Raw genomic sequence first — 12,511 nt, 5'->3', positions numbered from 1 at the left:
GTGGACAATATGGTCTTCTATATGTATTTAAAATATGTTCTCTAGTGTGTTTAGGTTTGCCATTTGCCTTTTCTCAGTCTTTCTAAGGTTTATGTTTTACTGATTCTCATATTTGCAGGATATTGACTCAGACAGTCCTTCTAGTAGTATGAACAAATTATTTTTATTATGAAAAATTATATTTATGATATGATAATATTTATGATATTATTGTGATATTTATGAAAGGTAGAAGTGATAGCATTTTCAGTTAAAGTAATTCAGGACAAGTGCTGTCTTGTATATTTGCATGTTTCCTACTCACAGGTCCCTGATTAAGCCCAACTATTATAATAATATAGGTTATAATATAACCCTAAGCCCAACTATTATAATAGTGCTCAAACAAATTGTAAAATTCTGGTGCTTTCATAGTAAGTGTTAATTGGCACCTCCAGATGTGGTGCAAAAGATGTGCTTGAGTCAGATTTTCTTCTAATTTCCTGTGTGTGCCAAGAGAGGATAAACAAAGATATTTATTTCACCTTGAAATAGCTTTATGACAAACATGCTTATTCCAAGCTGTGTATAATCTTACCTTCATCACAAGGAAAGGTCTATTGTCAAGAATGTTTTTCCCAAATATCAGTAAAAGAAAACGTTTTGTATATTTAATGCAAGTCGGCGGGCTATGGTTCATATTCACTTTCCTTTGTCCCTTAATTTGGCCAACTAACTTTTATTTGAAATGAGATTTATTTTTTTTTCTCAATGGAGTTTAACTTCTTGGCTGGAGTGAATCCAGCTTTTTCCTAATGAATTAATCATCAATGTTGTGTTAGGGGCAAGAAGTGTGGAGATCCGAAGGTGTAACAACAGAACCATTGTTAAAGTGTGTCAGCAGGAAATCTCGGGGTCATCAGTGCAGTTCAAATGGCAAAATAAAGCAGTAGGAAAACCTGTAACCTTTCTAGTTCCTGTGTTCTGTAGTTATTGCTTGTGGAACCTTGTTTATATTTAACATCATCTTTCTCTTTTAATGTTGCTATTGGCTAGAGTTCTCTGAAAGACTAATTAGTGTCTGCTGTAGCAGAAGAGATATTCCAAATTATTTGGTAACTGTTTGATACATATCATGCTAGTAGCAATTTAGAGGACACACTTAAATTCTGAAATAATAAAACTCTTTTTTTTTCTGAAGGAAAACTACTAAAGGGTTTCCTACTTAAAGGTACCAACAAGTAGTAAGAGATCTTACTTTAGAGATATGGCAAGATTCCAAGGCTGTTCAGTACACCTTAATGTTGTGATTTTTCCTCTTTGCTGCAGTACAGACAAATCCATTTTAAGTGAACTTGCATCATCACATTTGAAAATGTTCTGAACAGATTTTTCTAATATATATGTAATTTAATCTTCAGTTTTTGCTGAAGCATTAGAGATTACAGTCTCAAAAATTGTGGTCTGTAACTTTCTGCTTTTCTGGCAGTTACAGTCATTTAACAAACTCTCTACTGACTAGCTCAATCCCAGAAACCCCTACAATGTAAATATATATAAATATAAATACTTTGGCTTCTCAGCACTCTTCAGAACTAGTTTTTTTGTTTAAGAACATATTCCACAGTGAATATATCTGTGCTAAAATACGAATCAATGAAGGGATGGTAAACTTAGTGGAGCTGCTAAGTAAGCAGTGCCTTATTTCCTTCCCAGAAAAACAGGAAATACAGGTTAAGGCTTTGCCTCCTAATACAGGCTTGCTGTGTGGTGGCTGCCCGTGTGTCTGTGACAGTAACACGCTGTCAGATCCACCTGTTGGCACTGGGTTCCCAGCTGGTGTTTTGATAGAAGATGCAAAGGGAGACCTTTGTGTCTGTGAGAAGAGTTTGCTCTGTTGGATGGATGTGATTGGGGATTTTAGATAAAGCTCCATTTTCTCTAAATGACTGTGCTGTGCCTAAATACCTGGTCCAGTTATTGTTTGTTTTGCATTGCTCCAAACAGGAGCAATTCCTTTACCAAATCATGTAGCAGCTTTTTGACTGCTTTATTCAGATTATTGAAGAGATGATGTGTTTATCCTGGGCTTATGTCTGCCGTATTTACTGGAGTCTGTCCCCTAACTAAACCTAACCCAACTGATGATGCTCATAAATCCAGAAGTAGGTTCACTGTTCTTTCACAGTGCTTAGAAATTGCTATTTGATTTTATTCCTGCTACTGCTGTCAGAGGAACCTCATGCAAACAGTTTGGGGTTTGTGTGCTCTCTGCCCTCCCTGAACATTGCTCCTGTTCCATAACCACAGCATTTTATATTAGGTCACCTTCTTGATCTCAATCTGCCCATGCACATGATGATATAAAGATATTTAACTTGCTGCATATGTACACTTCAGTCTGGTAGGAACCTTGATGGGAAACTTTGTTGCTTCAATTATTTGTTTTAGCTCCCCCAAACAGTCCTGAGCGCTGGCATCCACTGGAGCAAATCCATCTGAGTGAGGTTTTCATAGGAAGATTAATCTTGTAGCTCAAACATGGAGCTTTTATGCTATGTTTGATGAGTGTGTTGTGAACAGCCTTCCTCCTTCCACTAGCTGTGTCTCCCAACTCCTTTAAGGGTCTGAGCACGGTCACATATTCCCCTTTAAGGCCCAGTCAACACAGTGGGCCAGCATTTTTTGCTAACATATTAAAACCAGGTTAACTCACTTTTAATTATCACAGAAGTACCCATTCTGCATAACAGTAAAGCAGTACATTTCAATTCTAAGTATATGGCTGTCAGCCTTCCCCTTCATTGTGTGAAGCACCACTCTTTTTTTAAAGGCACTTTGAATATTTGCTCATGCCCCTAAGTCTGTTAGGAAATCTGTTTAGTATTTGTCATTAATTTTTCATAACATCTGCATAATCAGAATTTAGTTGGAGTAGATGTATGTATTTTTACATTTTGATACTAATAACAAAATAACTGTTGAAGAGGAAGTAAAACCAGAAATATGTTTTGAACATTATTCAGACATTTGCAGCTTTTCATTCTTGAGATTCCACTTGAGTTTTCCATACTCTTCCTACAAAGTACTTGATTATCAACAGACAACAGAAGACACTGTACTGAAGAATTGATCAAAAGGTGCCCAAGATAAAGAAAAATGAAAAGAAATTATGCAAGAATTCAAGAATCCTTAAGAAATTAATTCCCTGGAAATCTTTATGGAGGTACATTTTGATTTTAAAATTAAAATGTAAAAAAAAAACACCAAAAAAAACTAACTACAAGATCTAATTACCTGCTGCAATTCACTTCATAGTTACTTGGGCATAAAATCTGAGTTTTTCTGAAGCAGATACCTGGGGGATTAAGTGTCAAGTAATATGAATCACTTGGAGCCAAACATTCCTATAAGAAGGGAACTTAGGTACTTTATTTTACTTTAACATTTTGAAGGGTGTTGCATCAGGGATGGGGTTAATAATAGTGGTATATGGAAAGTGTTAGAGATGATGATCAATGTTATTTTTTGTGGAATAGCTTCTGAAGTTTCTTTTTCTCTTTCTCAGGGACATCATGATAACATATTTTGAGCCTTCCATCTCCTTCGAGGGACTGTGCAGTGAAGTTCGAGACATGTGCTCTTTTGACAATGAGCAGCTTTTCACCATGAAATGGATTGATGAAGAAGGTAAATCAATGCTCATCAATACATTGCTCAATTTCCCAGCTTTTCTTTCTCTTTCATCTTTTCCTTTCACTCTGCCTTCATAAGAAAAGCTTATTAAACATAGAATCTGACTCCAAAAATAAGTTACCAATGCCTTCTTAAGTAGAGTTTACTGAAGAGGTGTTTGTTTCACGCTACCTACTGTGTTGCTTGCTCTCTTTATAAACCAAACAAGACCTCAGTGATTCTGAAAATGTTAATTCAATGTTAGGATTTCTTATGAAGGCAACAGAAAGTATTCCTTTATACTGCTGAAGATTCCCTTTTATATTTTTGAAAGAGTTAAATAGACATTCAGTTATACCAGTATTTATCTAAAATATTGATGTAATTTAGCATATAGTTGAGTTGTATGTGCAACCAAAAACATATCTCAAGTGTTATTATCAGCTGTTACTTTAGCAACCTAAAGTCTATTAACACATAGCTAATAATAAAACTTCTTCCAAATACTAGCAATGTGTAGTAACTTTTCATCAAAATGCAGTGACAGCCTTGACTGAGAGCACATCTCTAGTGCTTACATTATCCATCTTAAAGTTTACCTTGGATGAAAAAAGTCCAGAGTCTGTTCTGCCTGTTAACAGATGTCATCCATTCAGCTGTGTGTGCACAATAGTAATTTTTTTAAAGGTTATTTGTAAGTTCTGTTTTCTCAGTGGAATTAGTTCATCCCACATGTAGGTTTTGAGCTACAGCTACAACGAAGAGCCCTCTGAATTATGAGATTGCTGTGGAGTTATTTTAGCTGATGCAGTACATAAAAGGCTGCAGTGTGCAGTGATTTGTTGGCTGTGGGTGGTGTTTGCATGCAGCCATCAGCATAAATGGTGCTTATGGAATTGTTTCCTCCAGTTTCAAATGGGGCTGCTGCCAGTTTATTTGGGGCCTAAAGCTGAATGTGGAGCAAAGGTGATTTTTGGAAGTGCCATATAGGCAGGTGTGTTGATGTTTATGTGGTCTTGGGAGTCTGAGCAGGTGGGGTTTTTTCTTCTCCTCATCATTCCACAGTTATTTATACCAGGCAGATGCAGTACAGTAAAATGAACAGTGTTTATGACTGAACTGTGCAGCAGAGCTACTGGGAGTTGAACATTTACTTTATAATAAGCTGGCTTAGTATTGTTGTTTTATCATCGGGAAGATAATGGACTTCTCACCTCAGTGAAGGAGTCTGCAGTGTCAGTCATAGCAGGAAACATATATATATATATATATAGTAAGCATTTTGTACTGATTCATTAATTTATTTGAAGCCACAGTTTGTTCTGTCTCAGTTTCTGCTCTTTAATTAGAGATAGGTTTATAAAAAAAAAGGAAGGTTGCAGTTTGCCTGAACTATTTTAATATGTAAGATTTGCTTTTCAGAAGCAATACGTGTTTGCTTTAATCATTGACTTACAGTTTAATGTCAATGGAGAAAAAGTTAATCTGCCAATGAGGAGTGTGTTTAAAGCAAATCCTCCTGTCTTTATTGTGAATAATTCTTGCATGTACAATGCTTGGCTTCTTGCCAAGCTCCCTGCCTCTTCTCTCAGCGCCACTCTGTAGTGTTTTCAGTTGATATTCTTTCTAGAAACCTGTTTTGCTTTACTGGAAAATTCCTGTATCACATCCTCTTCACCAAAACTGAAGTTCACTGTTTAACAGTAGCATGAGGAAATGTGTGTGCTGTAGGCTGGTACTTGTTACGCTGTTACTTATGCTTTTTATAGTCTGAGAGAAGATAAGGGGTCTGGGCCATCACTACTTCCTGACTAAAGTGGATTTACCTGGGCACTAAGGTTTCGATTTGTGATGTAGTAAATGCCTTTGCAAGGTGACAGCTTCATGTGTAACTGCTCTGATTTCATAGAGGTAATGGCATACAAAGACAGATACAATTTGAATGGAGTCATTTCCAAAATCTTAAGATACAACTGGAAAATAGAATGAACTTAATATGATTTTAGGCCAACTTCTGTTTTTATCATGTATGGTCAGTTCAGCTCCGCTCTGCCTCCTAAAGCATCCTGTGGGATGGACACTGGTTTTCTGTGTGTCTTCAGTCTGTTGTTCCTCACTATATAACTCAAAAGTAAATATTTTCCTATGTATCCCAGCTGTCTTTGACTGCAAAATTTGTACTACTCAAACCTGTTGAGAGAGATGTCTGTAAACCTTCTATTCTGAGTTTGCTTGTTCTTGAGACCCTCTTTTGCTTCTGCCAAAAGGAAACACAGAACTGTTTGCACAGGTGTCGGAAACAAATGAAGAAAAAATGGTTTGTTGATTCTCACAGTGAGTCTGAGTAAACACAATTGTTCCTTCTCCTCCCACCCTGCTCTGCACAGTGTTTGTGCTGTGAGTGGGCACTGTGGTGTCCAGCTGTAGGGGGAAGTGGTTTGGTGGAAAATTACTGTAGATGGCTTCAAAGACTCATCTGGAGGATTTTGATGTGCAGGAAAAAATAAAGACAGAACAGTGAAAATGCACCATTTACATTTATTACTTATATTTTAGCAATAGCATAGAATGCATAGAACCACAGAATAGTTTGGGTTGGGAGGACCCAAACTCATTCCACCCTCTACCATGAGCAGGGACACATTCTACAATCCCAGGTTGCCCAAAGCCCCATCCTCTCTGGCCCTGGACACTTCCAGAGCTTCTGTGGGCATGCTGTGCCAGGGCCTCACCACCCTCACAGGGAAGATTTTTTTCCCAATATCCACTCTAAACCTACTCTCTGTCAGTGTGAAGCTGTTCCCCCTGTCCTGTGACTCCATCCCTTGTAGACAGTCTCCACCTTCCTTGTTGGCTCCTTCAGGTTCTGGAATGCCATAATTAGGTCACCTCAAAGCTTCTCCAGGCTGAACAATCCCAGCTTTTCCTCATAGCTGAGTCCTCCATCCCTCTAATCAACTTGGTGACCTCCTCTGGGCTGCCTCCAGCAGGTCCATGTCCTTCCTGTTGTGGGAAGATACACTGGAAACAAATGCATTGTGATACATTAGAAACAAAACAAAGTCTCTGGAAAAACTTTTGTGGGTGAGTTGAACTACCTCCTGCTGCTGGTTGTACTGAAAAGCTTTAGCAGTGGCTGTATTAATGTAGATAACTTACAGTATAAAACACAAAGATAATAGTTAATGGTCTGTTGCTTGTGAGCTTTCTAACTCTGGTATTGACTGAGGACTCAAAGCAGTAAAACTTCCAGACTGGATCCAGTTTAGCCAGGATGGAAATTATTCTGCCTTCCTCCAGTTCGGTTACTCATAACTTAAAGACATGGAAAGTATTTCTGTTAAAAATTAGAAATATGGGAAGGCTGACTTGCTGTATGGGATTGGGGCTGAAAATAAACTTCTGCTCATGTTGGAACAGGCAGAGGTAAATCACTTGTTCTTGTACAGGACATCTTGTATAGATGAAGAAGGGGGGAACAAGTTGAGCTAACAACTAGAAGTATTTTCTTTCTTTGGGGCAGTGATGACTGAGATTCAACATTGTTTTTAAAATGTTTCAGTTACAGTATTATTTTGAAAAAGGCTTACTGTTTTAGGGGGCTAATCTTTTTATAATGTTAGTAATCTGTATCAGACACCAAAGAAAACAGTCTTGTTTGAGATACTTTATCATCAAGGATTTGGCATGTAATTTAGTCTGCACCATCACAAATGGTCAATAAAATGGCAGTTATTTTATTAAAAAAATAAGAAACAAAGCCAGCCAACTCCCACCTTTCTTCTGCCTTGATGTACTTTCTTTAAGGGATTTTTATTTCAAATAGCTGTGTGAGTATAAAACTAGTAGTTACAAATGAGAAAAACGGGGTGTTGCACTTGGATTGCATTATTTGTCAAAAGTTTCCATTGAGGTTTGAGAAGAGACTTGAGCAGCTCCTGGTGCAAGTCTTGGCAGTACTGAAGAGGCTGTGAAAATAGAATTGCCTCAGTTCTAATTAAAAATCCTTGAAATAAAAGGTAATGATAGAAGGGTTTTAGGTGCTGGAATATAGCCTGTACCTCCTGTACTGAAATAATGTGTAACCATGCTTGTAGCAATGATGTTTTGTTCTTATGATCTGCTTGCCTCTTGGGAATATCCCATATTTTTATTTTCCCTGAAAGAACTCAATATGACTCTTACTTTCAGATGTACTCTTTGAACAGTGTTAAAAACAAATTAATAGAGAATATTGGATTTTTTCTACAATAATTATCCTGGAACCAACTGTGAGGGAACTACTGAATGATATGGAGCTAACTGGATTGAGTTTTGTGCTGTTCTGTTTTCTTTCCACAGGAGATCCATGTACTGTTTCCTCTCAGCTGGAGTTAGAAGAGGCCTTTAGGTTGTATGAACTAAACAAGGATTCAGAGCTTCTGATCCATGGTAGGTGAAATTTACTGAAATTTACTGCTGCTCATGTTTGTACCTGAGAATGAGTGGAATTCTTGGCTCCCATTCCTATGCTTTTCACACCCTTCTCCCTCAGGCCTTTGGTGATCCTGTCAAGGGATGCTGATGACCATTCACTGTGCTTTTTGCTCTTCTTTATTAAATTAAGGGAGAAAAAGATATTTTGCTGTTAGTTTATTCATGAAATCCAGCCTCTTGTTTCTTCATTCATTCAGCCCAACTGCCTTCAGACACTTGCTGGCAGCAAATGATATAAGGGATAAAGTACAATTTATTTTTTTTATTTGTTTATTTATTAGATTTGTACATTATCCTGAAGTTAATTACGGATAAGTGCTTTAGAGCAGCATCTCCATTAGGAAAAAAAAATGAATGAGCTCCATTTGTGATGCCAGATTAATGAAATGTTTGTCTTTTCTAAAATTAGGTACTTTAGTTTTAAACTTAATGATATCATGCCCCTGTTTAATGTGTAGTTGTTCATTTTTATTCTTCAGAGTTATATATCTATTTTGGCAGCTTCTCCAGAATATTTTTCCTGCTATTATCTGTATCTTTTTATCAGTAAAAGGTTGCTCTTGGTCTATCAGAGATTAGAGCAGAAAAGTCATCATTATGAAGTGTTGGTGTGTTACACTACAGTGTCTTAACAGGCTCCTTCTCTTAAAAAGATGCATAAAATCTAGTTTATCATCAGCCCATTTGAAAGGAAAAGACAGCTTTCTAGCTTCCCACACAGAGTTTTAAAAAGGGGGAGAATATAATCCATTTGTTGGTACATTTCACTGCTTCTGTGCATATCAAATTTTTTATCTGCACATTCTCCATTAATTTTTGTGTATGATAACTTCTGAGTAAACTGGCACCGTGGCTGTCTGTCCACATTTATACTTCTCTCTGATGGTTACTGAAGCCAAATAAATCATAAAAGATGAGTAGTGTTACTAAAGCTAAATAAATTGTGAAAATAACCCTAAAACTTACATAGTCAGCATCCTATGTAACTGTTAGGACACTGTCATATTAAACATTCATAATATTTGGAAATCTTGACTAACTGTGAAGATTGGCCACGCAAGAAACCAAAATCATTACTTTTTCTAATTACTGTCTAAGAAATAGCTTCATTTATTCTGCTTTTTGCATGTGTTTCTCATGTCTGTCCCTGTTATGCCAAGCAAAAGGGGTTAGTGGTCATTTGTGGCTCACTGTTCTTAAAGAGGGTTTTCTTGAAGTGCAGTCAGTGCTGTTCTCTAGATGATTGAATGCCTTTCAGGAGTGTTGTTTTTAACCCAAAGATTTATTTTCTGTCTGAAATGAAAGCTAATCAGAAATTGATGTCTTTCTTGCAGTATTTCCTTGTGTTCCAGAGCGGCCTGGCATGCCTTGTCCAGGAGAAGACAGTAAGTAGGCATTTCAGCTAAGAAGTACAGAAAATCAGATTTCCTGTTTTAGCAGACTTTTGATGTTGCTTGGTTTGGCATCCCCCACTTAAGAATATTAATAATGCAAATCTGTAAAACTCAAATATTTAAAAGGAATAGGAAATCTTGCTAAACTTAATGTTTGTCACTTCTGAATCATGGTTAATAAGCATTTCACATTCCTATTAACTACCCATGTCAACTCTGCTTTCCTTGCTTTTTGCCTCTTCTATCATGACAGTTTTTTATCCTATTCCTGTCTTTTGGGGAGCTGCCAAATTGCTGGCTGACAATTGTGAGCAGAGGCTTGTAACCAATGATAATGACTTGTTGTGTCACTATTTACAGATATGTGGTTAATTCATTTGAAATTAATGTTTAGGTGCTATCAGGAGGATTCTCCAAAAACCTCTATTGTGTTAACTAATGTTCTAGACGTTAAAAGGGTAATTTCCCCCCAGTCTTAAAATTTTATAAAAAAGAGTGTGTGTCTGTGTGTGTGTGTGTTTTGCACACAAGCATCTGTCAGCTTGGTATCCAAATCTCTGACAAATCTAAATGTGCATGTTTAAAAGTTAGCTTGGGCAGAATGGGTAATGCTGGTTATCAGAAAAATGAGGTTGCAGACTGAATCAGAAAGAGATTTACAGCTCAGTGTAGTTTTTCATATCTTAGTTTTCAGTGACATGCCTGAAGTAATGAAAAATAAAGTAATAGTTTAAAAAATGAAGAAAAAGAAATAATAGTGACAGCTGAGGATTTAAAACACTGGAGGATTTGTCAAGCAATCTTATAAATCAGGACATGCTCCCAATTCACCTTCCTTCCTCCTTTCCCTTCCCCACAGCTTCTCCCTAAGTCGAGCTGAGGTATATGTATACTTTGCACACAAGTGCTTGTATTGTTTGGGCAATTTACCTTCTCTTGACTCACTGTTCCTTTTAACTTCAGAAAAATCAGAAATAACTTTGAGTAGATCAGAGTATTCTACTTCAAATTTTCTCCAAAATTAAAAAAAAAAAAAATAAATAATATATTTGGAACATTCCTCTGTTTCTGCAAAGTGCAGGAGTTAAAGTTTACTCTGCAAGTTATTCTACACAGAAGCCTCCAGGAGAAGATGTTGTAGTTCTGTTTTTGTATTTGTCTGGATATAATCCTGTGTTTTTCCTCTTAGAGTCCATTTATCGCCGAGGCGCCCGCCGGTGGCGAAAGCTCTATTGTGCAAATGGTCACACTTTCCAAGCCAAACGATTTAACAGGGTGAGACTCTTGTTGGGTGCTTAAAGCCATGATACAGGGATGTCTTATTTTCATAATGATGGTGCCACTGCCTTGAAAAGTTATCAGATTTATTCTCATTTTTGTTGTTTTGTCTATATACTTCGGCTAATCCTGTATCTTCAGGAAACTTAAGCAATATTAAATCATCAGGAACTTGAAATAGAAAAAAACAAGACAAATTGGTTGCAATTCACTTTACATATACTCTGAAAGCATAAAGTCAGAGCTCCTGTGTTCCTTTAAAATCTTCCTGCAGGGCAAACTGGAATGTATTAGATGGCTAAAAGTAGATTTTCAGTCAGCTTCTGGGAGTAAAATGGTCTGAACTTGCTTATGATGCATAGACTTTTCTTTCATGACTTTTAAAGGAGAAAGCAGAGATGTTTCTCCAGGCAGCCTGTTTCTGGTGCCATGTAATTGACTGAAAATAACAAACCATTCAGAATGTTTTCAGGAAGCAAGGGTCAAATATAATTAGCTAAGGACCAAGAAGGCTCTGCTGTGTTTGAAAACAGCAACAGCAAAAACCAAACCCAAAACATTTGAGTAAGTCAGGTTCCTTGACAGCTTCAATAATCTTTCCTTCTTCTCTAAGCTTAGTGTATTGTGTGCTTAATGCTTGAGATCGTCTCCACTAAACTTCATCTTGAGCATCCTCATGTCTAACTTCAGCTTTTTTGTTGTTGTTTTTTGACCTCATCTGGGTTAAATGCTGTCAAGGCACCACAGTTAAATCAGTTTCCACTCTTGCCTCCATAGGCACCCTGTTTTCCTGGATCTTTGGAGTTGTTTTGTGAATGTCCTTCAGCGAGTGGCAGTCTTCCCATTTGCGTTGTCTGGTTGCTTAAGGTGTTGAAGCTTCTGCTCTCCTGCCTTCCTCTGTAAGGACTCACCTGCAGAGAAATGAGGAGATGAGCTTGGTTAATGCAAATGTGGCTGGATAGTTTTATTGTCAAGTTTTGCTCTTTAATGAGTTTTGTTGGCTTCTGGTTGCAGAGAGCTCACTGTGCCATCTGCACTGACCGGATATGGGGCCTAGGACGCCAGGGCTACAAGTGCATCAACTGCAAACTCCTTGTTCACAAGAAGTGTCACAAACTTGTCAATATTGAATGTGGCCGACACACACTACAGCCAGTAAGTGAAACTGACCTGATAAATTGTCTCAAAAAAGCTGCAACCGACCAATCAAACAAATAAAGCCCCCCCCTCATTTTATACTGTTGGTTTTCAAACTGCAGCCTGCAAATAATCACAGTAGTTGAAACATAATTTTTATGGTTACCATGGCTTTTTCAAGGAAGTTTGGAATTCACTGAGAAAAATTGCAACTTCTAGCAAACAGGAGTCTGATCTGCACATCTGACATTATTTGCCTGGTCACATATAAGCATATAAGGGACATTTATTCCATCATTCACAGGGACATTGTATATATATATATTCACACTATTTTACATCTTCAGGATGGATAGGTGAAGTAAATTCTCTATATATCTGATAGGTTATTGGATTATTTCCATTTGCAGCAAAAGAGTATGAAAAGCAGTAATTTTGATTTTTCTCCCAAGAAATTAAATCATCCTCAGTTCTTTTCCTGAGAAAAATTGAGATTATTACTGCTCCTGGTTTAATAAAGCAGACAGCTTCGAGTCCATATTTTGGGAATTCTTTTGACTAATAGATATACT

General features: G+C 37.2%; 1 protein-coding gene across 2 annotated transcripts in view; it reads left to right on the top strand.

The window, feature by feature from the left end:
- The window catches only part of PRKCI (protein kinase C iota), a 30,595-nt gene that overhangs the window by 7,439 nt on the left and 10,645 nt on the right, over positions 1 to 12,511 (top strand). For both annotated transcript variants that reach the window (XM_086844347.1, XM_023932816.2), the window contains exons 2-6: positions 3,548 to 3,669; positions 7,996 to 8,085; positions 9,465 to 9,515; positions 10,714 to 10,799; positions 11,817 to 11,957. In XM_086844347.1, the coding sequence (XP_086700473.1) occupies positions 3,555 to 3,669; positions 7,996 to 8,085; positions 9,465 to 9,515; positions 10,714 to 10,799; positions 11,817 to 11,957 (483 nt within the window). In that variant the 5' untranslated portion in view covers positions 3,548 to 3,554. The remainder of the gene's footprint in view (positions 1 to 3,547; positions 3,670 to 7,995; positions 8,086 to 9,464; positions 9,516 to 10,713; positions 10,800 to 11,816; positions 11,958 to 12,511) is intronic.

The sequence above is a fragment of the Cyanistes caeruleus genome, chromosome 10 (assembly GCF_971803275.1).
Source record: "Cyanistes caeruleus chromosome 10, bCyaCae1.hap1.1, whole genome shotgun sequence".
NCBI lineage: Eukaryota > Metazoa > Chordata > Aves > Passeriformes > Paridae > Cyanistes > Cyanistes caeruleus.
This window is presented reverse-complemented; position numbering and strand designations above follow the sequence as displayed.